The sequence below is a fragment of the Neoarius graeffei genome, chromosome 12 (genome assembly GCF_027579695.1).
Source record: "Neoarius graeffei isolate fNeoGra1 chromosome 12, fNeoGra1.pri, whole genome shotgun sequence".
NCBI lineage: Eukaryota > Metazoa > Chordata > Actinopteri > Siluriformes > Ariidae > Neoarius > Neoarius graeffei.
The window spans coordinates 72,671,906-72,692,306 of NC_083580.1; the positions used below are offsets into that span (position 1 = coordinate 72,671,906).

Here is a 20,401-nt window from a genome sequence, read left to right on the forward strand (position 1 = left end):
GAACATGCTATTGGTTCTATAATCGCCTGAGAGATCCCCACCTGCAAAATTTGTAATCTTCCAGGCAGGTCAGTGTTCTCAGAGACTCCTGGAGCACCCTTCTCCCCAGCAAAGCAAGCAGGATAAGGAAGATGAAGTAAATGTCCAGCATGTTAATGCTAATCAAATTATATAACTGATCTGTTGTGAGGCGAATTCATTAGGTTCATGGATTGGATACACATCCCTCTTACCTGGAGTCCTGGAGAACCAGCATCTCCTTTCTCTCCCTGTAAAGGCAGGTGTGCACCGAAGTTTGTTCTTTAATCTGATGTGCACCATGCAGTGAATGTTATCTGACTCACTTTATATGTTCTACACATGTACACCTCAGTGAGCGGTACCTTTATGCCTGGTGGTCCATCCATGCCTCTTTTCCCTTCAACACCTGGCTCACCTTGTTCTCCCTGCAGAATAACAATGAGATAAAGACAGAAAGTCAAAGCTGGAGAAACCAATGCAGACACAAACCTCAAACCTACATTTAGTACTGGCTATGGTGAATATTACAGTCAATAATTATTCTATTAATTGCTCCTAGAGAAGGTTTGACGACATACCTTTAGCCCTGGAGAACCCTGAAGTCCAGTCATTCCAGGCTCTCCAACATCACCCTGTGCCAGAGACAGTGGATTTAACAACGATGCCATGCTTAACCATGGCATTTAAACAGACCCAAGGGAATAATTAAAATAATATTTAATGAAGGACTTACTTTTACACCAGGTGGTCCTCTTGGTCCCTTTTAAAGAGAGAAGCACAAAGACAGCAAAAAAACAAATAATTTGATCAATTTGGGGAAAAAAGTGTTTTGTTTTGGCTATACATTTCATGCCCATTTGACGCAACACCAAATGAAACCTAAAAACCAACCTCGTTCCCATCCTTGCCAGGAAGACCCTGTTAGAAAGGAGATCTGATATTAGTCGATCAACTCATTAAAATGTGTGAAGGTGTAGTTATAAAATGATTATCCACTAGATGTCTCTCTCTCACATGTCCATAGAAGAGTAAGCATAATTACTGCACCCTGAGCCTTAAACTGAAGCAGCACGGACACTTCGTGTCTTACGCAACTTGTGACCACAGCTTGAGACCACAGCTCAAAGGAAAAAAGACCTTTTAAGGTCTGTTTTGATCTGTGTGTAGAGAAAGCCCCTTCTTCTGTCTGTAAACAGTTTCGAGTTATTCAAGCTATAATAGGGAACTTGTACATAAAAGAGAAATGTGTAAACAACAAAATTAAGCCTGAAATGCATTGCTTTCTTGAAAAGAAAAGAAGAAAATAATCAAATCCTGCAGTTGATCGAACTAATGTTCCACAGATGAAAGCCCGCTGTAGTAAATACGCAATGCATGTGACAGATCTTTTCTCAAGCATAATTAATTATCGCAGTCTGGTAGTTACGAATGAAGGTTATAAAAACATGTTTTCGGGAAATTGAGCATTGTGAAGCATAGGCTGTTTTTGCAAAAGTACTGGGACTGGTTATGATGAAATAATAAATCTAATACTGTGAGCAAGGAAGTATTTAGGTAGAGCACTTAAGCACATAGCTGTTGTTTCAGAAACATGTACAGTATATAGGTGAAGTAAAACTCGAGATTTGATGTGGATGTAGTCATCTAGGGACTCAATAAACTTCGCTTTTGCTTATAATATATGTAATACAAGTAAGAAATTGCTTGAATTCAGCAGACACACCACCATCTACTGTTAAGGCCAATGTCCTTTGGAGACCCATGTCTTGCACTGTGCATTGGGTGAAAAGGACAAAATCTTGGCATCAGATCTTAAGCTGTTAATGAGGTAGTTTTACTCAACCAAGAATGAACACATTCACAATTTCCATGACAGCATCAGGAAAGAAATAGTCCGAAAGAGTTAGAAACAGAGAGTGACGGGGTCTTGGAAAATTTTATAATGGGGTAGACAAGTAGCACCACGATCTCTGGTTGCCTGATGCCTCGTTTCAAAGGCCAGACTTGTTGCATTCACTGGAGAGTGTGGTAGATTTAGTTAAAACAAAAACAAAAAATGTTGCCAAGAACCAACTACATTTATAGAAGGTGGTAATTAGACTGACATGGCAGAACACCAACCACACACCTTTTTCTATAGCCACTTGGCAAACTCACAAGACGACCTCTTTATTCACTTCTACCTGCTCCAAACAAAACTCTAAAAATGACTGAAATAAGACAGAATTCTGTGAATGTTTTTGATTCTGTGAAATATTTGTGACAGTGTTCAAAAAAATTTTTCCCACTGTAAACCAGTGCACAGAAATATGAATACGTAGAGGTCAGCAGAGCCAATCAAAGATTCTGAAACTTGTGGCCAGAAAAGTTTACAAAAACTATTAGATGATCTGTGTCCTACGTATGTACAGAGTATCTGAGGCTGAGACTATTTGATGTCTATATTAACGGATTAATTAATTTCTGTCATCTCTGATAAATGTCTAAGTAGTATTATGTATCTATGGGACACAAAAGGAAAGTGGTACTGGGAGTCAAAATGCTTCCAATTCTACAGTCAGTGTATTGTCCACATCTACAAAAGGAAAGGCAACCGTCAGCTTTGTGACAACAATCGAAGAATCTCCCTCCTGGCCATCGCCGGAAAGATACTGGCCCGCGTCTTGCTCGACCGTCTGCTGGGACACTTAGAACAAGCCAATGTGGCTTCTGTGCAGGCCGTGGAACTGTAGATATGATCTTTGCTGCTCGCCAACTACAGGAAAAATGCCAGGAGCAACACCAAGACCTTTATACAACTTTTGTCGATCTAACAAAGGCTTTTGACACAGTCAGCAGGGAAGGCCCGTGGCAAATCATGGAGAAATTTGGCTGCCCCAGCAAGTTCATCACCATCGTGCGACAGTTTCACGATGGCATGTGTTCTTGACGACGGAGAGATGTCTGATGCCTTCCCAGTAACAACTGGTGTCAAACAAGGCTGCGTACTGGCTCCCACGCTTTTCAACATGATGTTCACAGCAATAAATTTGCCTTTGACAGCGGTAGTCTGCGAATCCACATCAAGTACCGCACTGACGGAAAGTTCTTCAATCCCTGCCGTCTTCAAGCTGTAACTAAAGTCAAGGAAACTGTTCTCAGGGACTTCCTCTTTGCAGAGGACTACCCTCTCAATGCTGGAAACGAGAATGAGATGCAGCAGCTGATGGACCAGTTCTCAACAGCATGTAACAACTTTGGTCTGACAATCAGTACAAAGAAGACAGAGGTCATGCATCAGCCTGCCCCCGGAAGACTGTACCAGCAACCTCAAGTCACTGTCAACGGACAAATCCTGCAGACTGTCGACAAGTTTGTCTACCTTGGCAGTACACTCTCAAGAGCAGTTAACATCAACGAAGAGGTCAACAGCAGAATCTCCAAAGCCAGCACTATGGAAGAACGTATGGGAGTGCAGGGGTATTAGCCTTACCACCAAACTGAAGGTTTATCTAGCAGTTGTTCTCACAACCCTACTATATGCCTGCGAGTCCTGGACTATCTATCGGAGACATGTGAGACAACTCAATCACTTCTACATGAGATGCCTCCGTAGCATCATGCACATCCGATGGCAAGAAAAGATCCCGGATACTGAAGTGCTCCAGCGGGCCAACATCCCAAGCATCTTCACCCTCTTGCAAAAGGCGCAGGTGAGATGGGCTGGGCACGTCAGCCGCATGCCTGACCACCGCATCCCAAAGCAACTGCTCTATGGTGAGCTCAGCAGGGGCAAGCGCTCAGTTGGAGGACAAAAGAAGAGGTTCAAAGACTGTTTCAAATCATCATTAAAGGACCTTACCATTGATGTCAACACCTGAGAACTACTTGCCCAAAGTCGATCAAAGTGGCGCAGCCTAATCCACACCGGTGCCCACAGTGCTGAAAACTTAAGAACCACTGCTGCAGAGAACAAGCGTACAGCCCGGAAGATGAGAGATAACACTTCCCTGAGCACCACAGCCACCCACCTGTGTACAACCTGTGGGAGAGCTTTCCAGGCCCACATTGGACTTGTTAGTCATCTGCGGACCCACCAGCCCCGTCAGTGAATCCAGGAGTCTATGGTAATCCTCAACGACGAGGGATGAACAATAACAACAACAGTCAGTGTGTCAGATACTAGACTGACTCTGAGGAAAGCAATTGAACCACATTTCCCTCTGCACTCTGCCCCAGTGTGTCTTTAATTTAAAAAAAAATTTGAGCCCAAGCATGAACATTGGCTGTTTAATACTGTCGCCAGAGCAACACCTGGTGAACAAAGAAGTATTCCTCCAGATGTGTCTGAGACATGAAGCATTAGCTCATCACAGGAGACAAAATGAATGTGTGTATGAATGCGGGTGTGCCATGTTTTCTCTCTTACCGGCTCTCCTGGGTGGCCCTGGGGTCCGTCTCTGCCCATATTTCCTGGGGGCCCTCTGGGGCCAGATGGTCCAGGAGGCCCTGGGGGACCCGGAGGCCCAGTCTGACCCTGATCGCCCTATAGACACATAGAAAGAGAAACAGAGAATAGATGAAAAGAATAACACTCAGCAAAATTGCTCCATAATATCCTTTTGTTTCACATTCATGCCTGGATGTTACTTGGCTGTTTTACCACCCACAAGCAATTCATGTTTCATATTCATTTCACAATTTAATACAATACATAATAAAGCAGAGATATTTGGCAGTCATGGCCAGGCCCCAAAAATTGGCTGGTTTAAAAGGCACGTGGCAAGATGAGATGGCCCAGTTTTCCAAAGCCTCACTGAGAAACAGAGGCTGCTGGCGAACTGCACTCTCATCTAAAGAGAGAGAATTCAAGGCTGTGGTTACATATAAAATAGTCCCATTTCAGCATATTATGTTGTCAAAATGAGAAAACACTATTTTGGTTCATTTTATTAGCTGTGGTTTGAGTTCCATGTTTTTCTCTTGTAATGTCCGTAAACAAAACATTTAACCACGCCAAGGCGTATATACGGTACCTCTCTCACTGTTTTGCTCTCTCTAATTCAAAACAGACATGCCTGTTAACATCCAGACTTCTATAGGAGTTAATTGTGGGGTCAAGGCCAAGGACACACATGCCATGTCAGTAAAAGTATAAGAGGAAGTAGACGAGAAGAAAGCAAAGAAGAGAAATGACGATGATGAGAGTTGGAGCGAAGGAGCTGAAATGTACGTGATGTTTTTGCTCTACCTTCAGAACACTTGGTGGTCAACTCTGACCTGTGAGGAAGCTATGAGCTTAGTGTGGAAAGACCATCTGTCACCAAGGGTGCAGAGAAAGACAAGAAATAGAGCGATAGCATGAGAAAAAAAAGAGCAGTATAGAATCAGTGAACCATTTGAGAAGAATATCTCAGTGCAAAGCAAATTAGGTGCAAGATACCAGCAAAAAAGCAGCAAGATTTCTGGGGTTCAGCTTTCCATTCACATGCAGAATAACAGAAAAAGCAATGGAGTCAGATATTTAGAAACAATGCTAGGAACAATGCTAAGATGACCAAAGTGAAGAGGAACAGGGGTCAGTGGAGGAACAAACCTTGACTGTAAGAATCTGATTACTGAGCAGGCCAGCAGAGACAGCATGTGCTGGAGGACCCTGGGAGAACAGAAGAAAATATCGGAGTAAAGTGACAGAGGGACATGAGGAGAAATAGGAGACACAGAAAGAGATAGATTAAAGATAATAGATAGCATGAGGGAAGTCAACAGGGACATTGTTAGAACACTCATGAGAACGAGATGACTCGATGTTTGCATCGACCGGCAGTGATCTTTAAGCTGAGGTAATTCATACTGACTTAGTTCCCAACCAACAAATTACAAGTAGACTCTTATAGACATCCTGATTATACTGTTGTTTCAGATACCATGCACTTCTGGATATGATTACCTTTCATTGGAGCACAAGGTTTCTATTTAGTGTTGTGGTTAGCACGAATGGCAAGGGGTCCAAAAAAAAGGCAGCATTTTCCCAGGAGAAGTTTACTCTCTTTCCCAAAATAACAGTGGCTTTTGGTGCTGCAGCACTTTATACTACAATACCTATAATGAAATAATGACGACCGCTGGGAGTCTAAAAAGGGAATGTTGGGAGAGAACATTGTCTTTTGTCTGCAGAGGCTTACAAGTTTGTTTGTCTTCAGTCATTTATATGTAAACTATACCATGCGCGAGATGTTGAGGAACTTCTCGTGACTGCTGGGGAAAAAGGCAGAGGTCATGGGTCATCCTCACCCAACCTGCACTACAAACTGAGTCCTACCATCTGGATGGAAACAGCTTGGATCTGCTTCCAGGTCAAAACGTAACCACCCCCAGGAGCATTAGTGGATTCCATAGGTCACAGATCTTAAATCTTAACATATGACAGAACACAGTACTAACACACTATTGCACTTTATTGCACCCGGCCACTTTAATAGGAGCTTGATTCTAAGATTCCTCTTCTTGGCTGGCAGGAGTGGAGCCCGATGTGGTCTTCTTGCATGCTGTTGCATGCTGAGATGCTTTTCTGCTCATCACGGTTGTAAAGAGTTGCTATGAGTTACTACAGTCTTCCTGGCAGCTCGAACCAATCTGTCCAATTTCCTCTGATCTTTCTTATCAACAACACATTTCCACCCACAGAACGGTCGCGCACTCAATGGTTTTATGTTTTGCGCACCATTCTGTGTAAACTCTCGAGACTGTTGTGTGTGAAAACCCCAGGAGATCAGCAGTTTCTGAAATACTCAAACCAACACCCATGCCACAGTGAAAGAAAGTCACACTTTGAGATCACAGTTTTTCCCATTTTGATGTTTGAACATTAACTGAAGCCCTTGATTTGTATCTGCATGATTTTATGCATTGTTCTGCTGTCAAGGGATTGGCTGGTTTAGATGATGACATAAAACAGCAGGTGTATGGGTATTCCTAATAAAGTGACCGGTGGATGTATATTCAATAATTCAATACACAGAGCTCTACAACACATAGGTTTGACACTGTCTTCTTATGCTATGCTGGTAGTAGTATTTTGGCTCAAACCGTAATAATGCAGACCACACAATGCATTTACAATTCCTCCAAGACTCCAGACAAGCCACCTGTTTTTAATAGAACAAGTTGGCATAGCAGGTGAAAAATAGCAAACTTTGCCCAGTTAGTCTAACATGATGGGTCTGGAAAAAAATTATATATATATATATATATATATATATATATATATATATATATATATATATATACACACACACACATATATACACACACACACACACACACACACAGGTAGTCGTCGACTTACGACCTATGCAACTTGCGACTGATCGACTTTACGACCATCTGGTTACGACTGGCGAGTGTTTCCCAGCTGAGCGTACGACAGTTTCCGCCCCAGCTCTCGGCATCGCCCAGCATCCAGCCTCTCGCCACGCACGCTGCTCAGTGTGAGCAGTATCCCGGTACAGTAAACTTCTCCCATGTCCGTTTGTGTTGGTAATTACGGTATCTTTCGAAATACTACCCCAAGATGTCTACCAAGAGGAAAATGTCTTTGTCTACTCCTCAGCCTGCCAAGAAGGCAAGAAAGGCCATTGATCTGGACACAAAAATGATGGTGATTAAACAGCACGAAGGAGGGAAGAAAGTTAATGCGATCGTACGTGATATGAAGTTATCTACTGTATCAACAATTTTGAAGGACAAAGAAAATTTGAGAGGCTGTGAAAGGTTCTGCACCCATGCGATCAACAGTGATTACAAAGCAACGTACCGGGCCCATCCATGAAATGGAGAAATTGTTGCACATTTAGATGGAAGATCAAATTGCAAAATGGACACAGTTAAGCCTTTTTACCATACAGACAAAGGCTAGAAGTCTATTTCAGACAATATCATTACACTATCATTACAATATCATTACACATCACAATATATTTATGTTCATTTAACATAGGCCGACTTTTATATATATATAAAGAATAGAGTAATCCTTAGACACAAGAGTGCTCAAACTAGGAGCAATAATACAACAAAATAGAGAAAATACTTCAATTTATACGCATGATTTTATTGCGCACAACAAGCCTGTTTCAAGAGCGACTTGCTCGCTCATCGGGTGCAGCAAGAATGTCAGTACACGGCTACTTTTATACTCAAAAGATGTTTGCTAAAATAAACCTACTAGCGTGCCGGCATGCGCTGGCTAGTTCATTGCGCTTGTTTAACGTGCCTAGATGTGGTTTGCATACAATATAATATTTTTCTGCAAGGCACAAATTACAGCGCTTAGTGCTATTATTATATGCCGGAGCGCGTGCTATAATGTCCCATGTCAGTATATAATTTTCTCCGGATTCCTTTAGAGTCCATATATGTTTACTCAGCTCTGTTGCGTGACGCTTGCCCTCGTGACGGAATAACGCAGTGTGGTTATTGTAGCATGATTTGAATGTGTCCCCCGTAAGCCCGATATAGGTTTCCTTACCGCGCTCACTTTCAACGGTGGCTTGGTAAATAATGTTCTTTGTAAGGCACGCGCCGTTGAGGGGGCAGGTCGTCTTATTGCGGCAGTTACACATCTTGGGCAGCTCCGATGTTTCCATCAGTATTTTCTTGTTGTGTGCGCTGATTTTGGCGGCCAAACTTGGCATACAGGAATAACTCAACTTAAGGGTGTTCTTGTTGAAAATCCTAGCCAGAGGATGCCCACGTCTAAAGCAATCCTTAATTGTTGCGAGGAATTTTCTCCCCATGTTTGTTTTAACCTGTTTGTTGTAGGGGGGGTTAAACCACATTATCTTCCAGCCACGATTTCTTCTGGTGCGGAGTCTTTGGGCGTTGGTCGCATCAAAACATAGGCGGTACCCATAGCCACTGCTGTCAAGAGCATGTTGATATTGTAGCACCGCTCTATCAAAGCATTCGGCGGACGAGGATATTTCATTAAGGCGTTTATTTACCCCTACTGGAATGTTCTTAGTGATGGTGGGGGGGTGATTGCTTTCCTTATGTTCATACAATGGAATGTTATTAGGTTTAGCATAGGGCTCATATGATTGCTTATTAAGATCTAAAGTCACATCCAGGAAATTAACCACTTTTTTGTTTGCATCTATTGTTATTTTCAGGCCGTTGTTGGTAAATACGTTACATATTTCCTTCTTTATTCGTTCGATGCGCTGTGGCGTATCATGAAAAGCGCCGAGGCCATCATCTCTGTACAAGCCCACACGCCCTCTGGCGTTGGGGGGAAGTTGGTGCAAAAGGAACGTTCCCACAAGCTCACACGTTTCTGCCCCATTGTACGACCCCATTGTAACGTCGAAGCAGTCCTGGGAGTCTCTTTATCCAAGCGTTGTTGTTGCTGAACAGCAAAGATTGTTTGGCATGCAAGATTATTTCTTCATCTTCGGCGCTTATGCTGGTGTACGCAGCCGCAAAGTCAAATGCCTTAATTAGGAGCTCTCGTGAGATGGACGGATAAAAATTCACGATGTCGAAGGCAATAAAATAACAATTGTTCAGAGTTGCCCAAGATGTGTAACTGCCGCAATAAGACGACCTGCCCCCTCAACGGCGCGTGCCTTACAAAGAACATTATTTACCAAGCCACCATTGAAAGTGAGCGCGGTAAGGAAACCTATATCGGGCTTACGGGGGACACATTCAAGTCACGCTACAATAACCCATACATGTCAACCTATACGGAATGTCTGTATTTTATACGGATTTGATTCAATAAGCGTAGTATACGGGCGTAGAAATAAAGTTATACGGATTCTTTAAAAAAAAAACTTCAATATTTATTTAGAGCTATAATCAATTCCCACGATGATAAAAGAGCGCATAACATTTACTGTACACCACAGACAGCCAGTAAAGAGTCTTATGAAATCGCGCGTTATCTTGTGGCAGCGAGACTTCGTTCCACTTTTGATCATGCGCACACCGCATTGCGAGAATCCCGCCAACCGGGAAGTCATAGACATAAACATAGACGCCGCCTTCTGCGTAGAATCATACGTCATCCACGCCGCCATATTGGATGGGGCAAAGTGGAGATTCTTCAGCCGTCTCTGCGCATAATAGCCGCTCGGTGAAACCTGTCTCCAAACAACGAAGTATTTCCTTCGTAACTACGCTGATAACACTTTGTGTTTTTGTCGAACATTGGAGCTTTGTATTCAATCTGAAGGTTTATTGTTATTAATATTGAATAAAAAGTAACTGGGATACATCATTGTTAATTATCATTCAAATTTTAGGTAAATTATTTTAATTTGCATCTTATACGGATTTTATAAGGGAAATACGGATTTTGGAGGTTGGTTATACAGGTTTGATTGACCAAAGGTTGACATGTATGATAACCACACTGCGTCATTCTGTCACGAGGGCAAGCGTCACGCAACAGAGCTGAGTAAACATATATGGACTCTAAAGGAATCCGGAGAAAATTATATACTGACATGGGACATTATAGCACGCGCTCCGGCATATAATAATAGCACTAAGCGCTGTAATTTGTGCCTTGCAGAAAAATATTATATTGTATGCAAACCACACCTAGGCACGTTAAACAAGCGCAATGAACTAGCCAGCGCATGCCGGCACGCTAGTAGGTTTATTTTAGCAAACATCTTTTGAGTATAAAAGTAGCCGTGTACTGACATTCTTGCTGCACCTGATGAGAGAGCAAGTCGCTCTCGAAACAGGCTTGTCGTGCGCAATAAAATCATGCGTATAAATTGAAGTATTTTCTCTATTTTGTTGTATATATATATATATATATATATATATATATATATATATAAAAATACACACGCACACAGTGTACATACATCTTTGGCCCATTATTATAACTGTAATACAAAATTGTGGGATCCAAGATGCAGACTGTGAAGAGAAGCAGTAACTAGACATCAGGAGCAAGGCAATGACACTCTTTTTTCCCCTTTAAATCTATGTCTGCCAAAGACAAAATCCTGAATAAGAGGAACTGGCACGTTTCTGCCATACCACCATTCACATCATAGTGAGGATCTAATATAGAAGAAACCATATTTGAGCTTTAAAGGAAACAACCGGCAACATAAACCCAGGAAGTAGCCTCAGCTACCTGGATGAGCCATTGATTTTATAGAATAAGTACATTTTCAATTTCCTGTTAAGAATATTTGCATAGATCTTCTATCATCAGGAGACTGCTACTTTGCTCCAGCCATCTGTGGCTGGGAGTATTGGGAGCAAATTGGCTTTGCTATTTTTTGTAGGAGGAATGGTACACTCTTTCTCCCCTGCCAATCAGTGTAACATTAAAGGATATGTGCAGAACCTTTATTTTTAAATACATTTCTGAGTGGATAGTATCTTCATCCTTGACTCTTCTATGCTGCATAAATGAGAATTAAAAAAATATATTTTTGAGAGTTAAAATCGACCGCAAAGTTGGCATTCGAGCTGCCCCGCTGAGCCAGCCAGCCCTGAGTGCGTGACATCGCAGCGGTAACCACTTTTAAGGCCGAGGCCTTTTACAACTATAGACCAAAGTCATATAAATAAACATTTATGGTGAAAGTAAGAAATCCCGTTACCGACTTGCTCAACTAAGACTGATTTGACTTCACTGATTGTGAGTTGACTCTCATTAAAACAGGACAGGTGTTATAACTTATGCAATGTACATGTACATGCATGCATTTTCACTGATAAAACATAAAAGGCTAATTAAATAATCAGATGAACTGAGACAAATCACATTCTGCAGCAAATTAAATAATCTTATACCGGTAATTTAAACACACAATACAAGTTACATGTATTAATCTAAATGCAGGTAAACGACGAGTTGTTTTTTTTATCCAAATGAGAGTTGGAGCGTAACCCGTCTGTTTTCTCGCTTTTTGAAGGCCGACCTTGTGGCCAATTGTTTTGAAACAATCTGACCTTCAGTGGTTCGTTCGGTTCTCCGTTCATTCGCTTCTTCCACGTAAGGGTGAGATGGCAGCAATATCCAGCGGAGAAAATCAGACGGCTGGTCCACTCATTCTCCATACGGAGTACTCCGCCATTACTGCTCAGCTCAGGCAATTACTAAAACCCGGGACGGAACGGGATGTCACCGGTTTTAGCAACAACTGCAGGGAGGTCACTGCCCGAGCAATATGTCCCGTCCTGTTCCGTCCCAGGTTTTACCAACAACCCTCGGCTCATGCTCCGGGAGAACTGGTGCAACTAAACTCACTTTCCTTTTAAAAAAATAAAATAAATACTTTCTTTTTCTTGTAGTTTTAATTGTTGGTACTGCACCCTCTTTCAATACGGGCTTATAGCCAACGCTCCTCAACAGATCAGAGGTTTCATACGAGTCTTCAGTGAAATGTGCAGAGCAGAGGAGAGGCCACTTCATAGCCGCCCAATGTGCCCGTGAACTTCTCGCAAAACGCGTCCAAATCTTGGCAGTTTGAACATTCTTGGGCCATGAATGCAATGTAAATCCACCTTCTGTCATGTTGCTGCACTCGCCAGCAACACATCTACGTGGCATGACGATAAATTAGCTCAAAATGGAGGATCGGAGTTGCAGTCAGCTCTGTTTTTTAGTATAGCGGAAATGGCAAGGAGACCGATAGCCTTCTTGCTGTGACGTTACGGACGTCGAGGTCATTCACTCAGACCGCTACCTATATGAATCACTTTAATCGTAAAAATTACTATATTAGATTTTTTGTTAACGCTTAAAACTATTCCTGTGCCATTCTTGAGGTCTCAAGGCATTTATAAACGAAAGTGAGGCCATGGCTCTGCGTATATGCTTTAAGCAGTCGTGAGTGTCTAGGAGCTCACATATGCAGAAGAGGGTAGATAGCACTTTCCTCACAGTATGTTATGTTGCCCTGTGAGGCAGCATGAGCAGCAGTTTGAAAAGATGCGTCTACTCTCTTTACATGACTTGGAGGAAGCATGTGTTAGCCTTCTTTTTCTTTGATTTTGTAGTTGCTGTGTGACAGGGAGAACTGGATAGTGGGTAGGAATTGGCTCGTCTTTCTGTTTACCTACCACTTAATTTCAAATAAAAAGTGTTTTGGATGGAATGCACATGGACCCTGATGCTAAGTCGGTGTGAATATACGGTTCATAACAAGACTGCCATGCAAATGCTCTCCAGGAGCAATAAAACTGGCTTGCTGATTTACACAAAAACTGGTGTCTGTGAGCTCATTGGTGCCGTAGGGCATCAGTTTAGCGTTTGATGATTGTTACTCACCCTGGGCCCCACATCTCCCTGATCACCCTGTGGAGACAACCGTTAGATCTTACTTAGGTGTAACGACATCTGACATAATACTGTGCAGTGTTGTGTAATCTGTTTTGCACCCCCCCCCCCCCCCCCCAAAAAAAAGCTCTGCTTCGGAAAATGCTGTGATATCGCAAAGCTGGTTTACATTAGGATAAAACCTTCACTGATATCATATTCTGTGCACTCTGAAGCGTACTGTACATATACATACCTTATCTCCTTTTGGGCCTGGCATCCCCTGGCAGATGAAAAGACATGCAAAAAAAGAAAACAGATGAAAAATTTCTTTTCACAACAGTATTCAAGAAGTAATGATTAAATACCCACTGCTTTCATTTAAGCGTTTTAATCGTATACACTCTGAAATGAGAATTTATCTGTACTGTATAGATCAAGCCATGTGAAAGGTAAAAAGAGTGCTGTCATTCTTGTACTACACACAGTCTAGCCTCCGTGTATCTGGGGTATAATATCTGCTTGACCGGGGTGCAACCTGTGGTAGAGTGTGTACTAGCTGAACTTGAAACACAATGGGAAATGGGACTCAACTCTTCCATTTTGCCTACAGACATTTCATGTTCTGCTACTTCCTAATGCATTTTCTTGGTGTTCAGATGTGCCTTCTGGAAAACCTGTTACAAGCACACCCTGACGCATTTCTAATGCATAATAGTAATAATCGCCATATAAATACACCCCCTACCACCACCATTTTATTCCCAAATTTGGTCACCTGCCAAATCTACCCACCAGCCAGCTCTTAACAGCTACTAGTCAGGGTGGATGAAGGCTAACATGCGCTTCCTCTGAGACACATGAAGCCAGCCAACCACATCTTTTCGAAGTGCTGCTCATGAAGCGTCCCAAGACAGCACAACACACTTGAAGGAAAGTGCTATCTGCCCTCTTCTGCATACACGAGCTCACAGACACCTACAGTTGGTTGGTTAGTGTCACTGTGATTGACCAGAGAGAGAGAACGAGAGAGAATGCCATCCTTCCCACCCAGAAAGCATAGCCAATTTTGCTCCTCTGGCTCCTGGCTACGGATGGCTGTAGCATCATAGGGATTCAAGCTTGCAATCTCTCGACGATTCAGCTTCATGCCACCTGTTTGTTTGCTCACAGGAAGACATGCACAAACCTGGTTTAAATTTCACTAGCTATATGTTACTAAGAAAGGCTCCACCTGTATTCATTTGAATGCATATTCGTTGTAGACCATCTGCTAAATTAATCATACCCACAAGCAAAATTGACTGCAATTAGCTACCTCTTCTCAAAACTGTCCCTTACAAAGCCTAATAAAAAGGTGAGAACATACCTGACTGCCTTTCAAACCAGGAAGACCCTGAAAACAACAACAAAAATGATCAGCCCTTATATCACATGCACTACTGTAACTAGCATACAGTGGTGCTTGAAAGTTTGTGAACCCTTTAGAATTTTCTATATTTCTGCATAAATATGACCTAAAACAACATCAGATTTTCACACAAGTCCTAAAAGTAGATAAAGAGAACCCAGTTAAACAAATGAGACAAAAATATTATACTTGATCATTTATTTATTGAGGAAAATGATCCAATATTACATATCTGTGAGTGGCAAAAGTATGTGAACTTTTGCTTTCAGTATCTGGTGTGACCCCCTTGTGCGGCAATAACTGCAACTAAACATTTCTGGTAACTGTTGATCAGTCCTGCACACCGGCTTGGAGGAATTTTAGCCCATTCCTCCATACAGAACAGCTTCAATTCTGGGATGTTGGTGGGTTTCCTCACATGAACTGCTCACTTCAGGTCCTTCCACAACATTTCGATTGGATTAAGGTCAGGACTTTGACTTGGCCATTCCAAAACATTAACTTTATTCTTCTTTAACCATTCTTTGGTAGAACGACTTGTGTGCATAGGGTCATTGTTTTGCTGCATGACCAACTTTCTCTTGAGATTCAGTTCATGGACAGATGTCCTGACATTTTCCTTTAGAATTCGCTGGTATAATTCAGAATTCGTTGTTCCATCAATGATGGCAAGCTGTCTTGGCCCAGATGCAGCAAAACAGGCCCAAACCATGATACTACCACCACCATGTTTCACAGATGGGATAAGGTTCTTATGCTGGAATGCAGCGTTTTCCTTTCTCCAAACATAATGCTTCTCGTTTAAACCAAAAAGTTCTATTTTGGTCTCATCCATCCACAAAACATTTTTCCAATAGCCTTCTGGCTTGTCCACGTGATCTTTAGCAAACTGCAGACGAGCAGCAATGTTCTTTTTGGAGAGCAGTGCCTTTCTCCTTGCAACCCTGCCATGCATACCATTGTTGTTCAGTGTTCTCCTGATGGTGGACTCATGAACATTAACATTAGCCAATGTGAGAGAGGCCTTCAGTTGCTTAGAAGTTACCCTGGGGTCCTTTGTGACCTCGCTGACTATTACACGCCTTGCTCTTGGAGTGATCTTTGTTGGTTGACCACTCCTGGGGAGGGGAACAGTGGTCTTGCATTTCCTCCATTTGTACACAATCTGTCTGACTGTGGATTGGTGGAGTCCAAACTCTTTAAAGATGGTTTTGTAACCTTTTCCAGCCTGATGAGCATCAACAACGCCTTTTCTGAGGTCCTCAGAAATCTCCTTTGTTCGTGCCATGATGCACTTCCACAAACATGTGTTGTGAAGATCAGACTTTGATAGATCCCTGTTCTTTAAGTAAAACAGGGTGCCCACTCACACCTGATTTGTCATCCCATTGATTGAAAACACCTGACTCTAATTTCACCTTCAAATTAACTGCTAATCCTAGAGGTTCACATACTTTTGCCACTCACAGATACGTAATGTTGGATCATTTTCCTCAATAAATAAATGGCCAAGTATAATATTTTTGTCTCAGTTGTTTAACTGGGTTCTCTTTATCTACTTGTAGGACTTGTGTGAGAATGTGATGATGTTTTAGGTCATATTTATGCAGAAATATAGAAAATTCTAAAGAGTTCACAAACTTTCAAGCACCACTGTATGTATTGCCTGACTACTTTAACATGATATATAGCTCTGTTTTGGGTAGATATAAAGTAAGAGTTAGATAAGACAATCGACACAGGACGACCAAATACCTTGTGTATAATACTCTTTGCTGTTATATGGTGATCTATATGGTACTTACAGGCTTACCATCCACACCCAGAGGACCCTGAATGAGAAAGAGAAACAGGGAAAGCCATTAGAAGATCAGATGCATCATATTTAGACTTTATCTCAGAATGCATGGCATTATGGAAGTTATCATGTAAATTTTACATTCAGCATATTTCACATTTCTGCCAAAATGATGCTGCATTTCTTATCTCAATATACTGTAATAAATAGGTTAAAAAGATTTATCTAGAGGTCATGGTTATAAAGGACAGGAAGGTTTCTCAAAATGGTTTGGGAAACCATATGACACGAGTATAGGAGTGGTAGATAGAGATATGAGTGATACAAAAGTGCCAAAATGGGATTGAACTCATAGAATGCATGATACCATGAGTAACAAACACTATATGGCCAAAGGTTTGTGGACACCTGACCATCACACCTATGCCAAAGTTGGTAGCACACAATTGTATAGGATGTCTTTATTTGCTGTTGCATTACAATTTCCTTTCACTGGAAATAAGAGGCCCAAAGCTGTTCCAGCATGACATTGCCCTTGTGCTTAAAGTGGGGACCATGAAGATATGGTTTGAACTCAAGTGGCCTGCACAGACACCTGATCTCAACCCCACTGGAACGCCAAGTGTTCCCCAAGTCACCTCATACAACATCAGTGCCTGATCCCACTAGTGCTCTTGTGTCTGAATGGGCAAATCCTCACAGCCATGCTCCAAAATCTACTGAAAAACCTTTGCAGAAGATTGGACATTATTATAACAGCAAAGACGGAACTAAACCTGGAATGGGCTTTTCAAAAACTACATGGGGATGTGATGGTCAGGTGTCCAAAAACTTTTGGCTAGATAGTGTACGTTACAACACATAGAACACAACAGATACACTGAATCATCTTGATTGACCAATTCAATCAAGCTTCATTCATTAATTCAGATTCAGGCTCATACTGCAGGGCAGAGAGGTCGCTGTCCACTCCATATGCGGTGCTGAAAACACCCCCTCAGTGACTCGTAATGACCTTGACTGTCAATAAATTAACATATGTATGGGTGTCAAACTCAAAGAAAATCCAACGTAAAGTGTCTTAGTAAGGTGTTAAGGCCACTATGAGCCACCAACACCAAAAAAAAAAAAAAACCCACAACCTTTAATACACCTTGGCATATATTCTACATGTCTCTCAAACTGTACTGGAGTGATGAACACCACTGTGGTGTTCATATGGCGAGTGTGAAGACCATATCACATAATTTACATAATTTTAATATTCATGAAATCCATTCCGTGAGCCCATGTGCACTGTAGATGCAGGCAGGGTTATTCTGGAAGACATCATCATGTTAGAAAGGTGATCGTTCAGAATGACGAAGTATTGATTTACAGTGACAAGTAGACCCAAACCGTGCAAGCAAAATAAATAAATGCTCCCATATCATAACACAGCCACTGTTTTCACATTTAAATTGTCACTGCTGTAAGCTGATAACTCCACCCATTCAAGCTGTGGAAGGAATTATAAAAGCAATATGACTTGAATTACCACATACTCGGTGTGTCCCAAAAAAATTCCAAACCCAAGATAGACAGACAAGATGAAGACAGACAAGCTAGATAGGGGCAAGAGATACAGATAAGTAGGTTGAGGATAAGAAAGATCAGTAGATATCATGTTTTGAGAAAGCTCTGGCAGAGGGCTAGTAAAACCACATATGGCAGTACAAAAGTCTGGACCAGCTCAATTGTTGCGCTTGGACTGACTTCACACAGTTGCATGTTTGCATTATTACAGTGCAGGGACTGCTAAAATAAGTTGCATATGCAGTAGTTAGGCTGCTTACAACTAATTCCTGTGCACCAGTAAAGGCGTGTGCATATGGTATTAGAAGACCAGAGATTTTTGTGCAGTACTCATATACAGAGAACATTGTGTTCTGTAAATAATATCAATAATTCTTGCTCCAAATGTTCTTGCTCAGTTTGTGTGTATGCCCTGAGAAAATGTTATTGCTTGTGTGTTTGTGAATAATCCTCAGTTGGAATAAGAAAATGCAAAACATTTTGTCTAAGTTTGGATACTTGAGGATTTGCCACTTAAAATGAAGCAGAACTTCTAAAAACAAGGGTCAAGAGCCCTCTAGAGAAGTACTGCTTCTTTGGCAAACAGTAATAAACCGAGAGGAAATAATCCATCATCATCAAATCGAAATGTTCTCTTGTATTCATCCACCCTTGCCACAAAAATCCTGTCTAATCATCAAAGCCTGAATATTGAAAAAAGACGCTAGAAGAAATGGCCACGATTTCCAGCAGGTGGCGCTCTGTATTACTTAAAGATGGATAAGTCCATGCATTTTTAAGGTCCCAGTCTGGAAAGCAGTTATCTACTGATGAGAATTAGAAAGATACTTACCGGGTAGCCATCTCGCCCTGGAGTTCCCTGTTAGGATTAAAATACCATTAAATCTGGAATAAGCACACAATCCACGACTGTCTCTAACGACAAAACAGAGAAGCTACACACACTTGAACTAATCTGTATTTAAAGGTGGTGTGCTGTAGTAAAAAGATAAAACATAGAATGCATATTTTATCTCTCTTCCATCTGCTTCCAAGTATAATTAACATACCAAAAACTCCTTCCAACAAATCATTAACTTTATATATATTTTTAAGGCCCACTGATGTCAATATCGAGGAAAGTTAAAGCATGTGTGGGAAATTTGAGCATGATGAAGCACATGTTTTCATTGCTGCTCTAGTAGTAGTTATATATTTAAAAAAAAAAAAAAGACACCAACAATACAATCTATATTTCACTCAATTTTATGAGCACAGTATATACGACTCCCAGAGGTGGAATACATCTTTTCACTTCCAGTGTGTATGAATCAAGCATACCTGTAAAACTCATCAACATACTCTGACTTGAAGGACCACTGTTGTACCTTTTGAACGCTTACACTGCATATATCTTGAGGAACAAATGTATACTTCACATGTAAGTCTAGAGTCCTTTTTATGCAGACTCAAACACCCCCCCCCCCAAAAAAAAAACAACAACAAACAAACAAACGGGAGCGCCGTGGCTCAGTCGACTAAAGCCCCGTCTACACGATCATACATTTGTCCATGGACATCGTCATACAAATGTATGATGATGTTCATGGACAAACGTATAATCGTGTGGACAGTTTTCCCAACAAACTTGAACAACGTCATACTTGTATGACGTTGTTCAAATTTTTAGAATCGTGTTTCTACTTTCCAACAAATGTTCACAACATCTTACAACATTTTGGGTCATCCACCAATCAGATTGTTAATTCGGGTCATGTGACATACAAAATGTATGATCGTGTGGACAGAAATCCACAACATGATCATACAAACTTGAACATCATCATACATTTGTATGATAATGTTTTGGACAAATGTATGATCGTGTAGACGGGGCTTAAGGCGCCATACCATAAATCCGGGGACCCGGGTTCGATTCCGACCCGAGGTCATTTCCCAATCCCTCCCCGTCTCTCTCTCCAGCTCATTTCCTGTCTCTACAGTGTCCTATCCAATAAAGGTGAAAAAAAGCCCCAAAAAAATCTTTAAAAAAAACAAACAAAAACCCTGTGTGTAGCCACCTGTCCGTGGCCCTAAGAGCTATGCTGTGTGTGAAAAGTCTTTAAATTTGTTGCCAGCTCAAACTCTTGAAGCTGGACCACAAGGATGTGAAGGCTAATTAAAATATGCAGAACACACAACTGCAGTTGATTTTAAATCATTTTATGGATCCACACTCTCCACTGCATTCAACTGTATCTTACCTTGTTATGTCTGTTAGCTAGAATTGTGATGGGAATTGAATTTGGATCATATCATGGCTGACCATGAGCTAGAT

At 41.5% G+C, this 20,401-nt stretch overlaps 1 protein-coding gene across 1 annotated transcript in view; it reads right to left on the reverse strand.

Annotated features, from left to right (window-relative positions):
* Positions 1-20,401, reverse strand: part of LOC132895604 (collagen alpha-1(XXIII) chain) — a 165,043-nt gene that overhangs the window by 17,680 nt on the left and 126,962 nt on the right. Inside the window, exons 5-17 of the mRNA XM_060936369.1 lie at positions 18,917-18,943; positions 16,517-16,543; positions 14,670-14,696; positions 13,557-13,583; positions 13,313-13,339; positions 5,597-5,656; positions 4,430-4,546; positions 913-939; positions 755-781; positions 600-653; positions 384-446; positions 234-269; positions 42-98 (exon numbers count right to left, since the gene is read on the reverse strand). Of these exons, the coding sequence (XP_060792352.1) occupies positions 42-98; positions 234-269; positions 384-446; positions 600-653; positions 755-781; positions 913-939; positions 4,430-4,546; positions 5,597-5,656; positions 13,313-13,339; positions 13,557-13,583; positions 14,670-14,696; positions 16,517-16,543; positions 18,917-18,943 (576 nt within the window). The remainder of the gene's footprint in view (positions 1-41; positions 99-233; positions 270-383; positions 447-599; positions 654-754; positions 782-912; positions 940-4,429; positions 4,547-5,596; positions 5,657-13,312; positions 13,340-13,556; positions 13,584-14,669; positions 14,697-16,516; positions 16,544-18,916; positions 18,944-20,401) is intronic.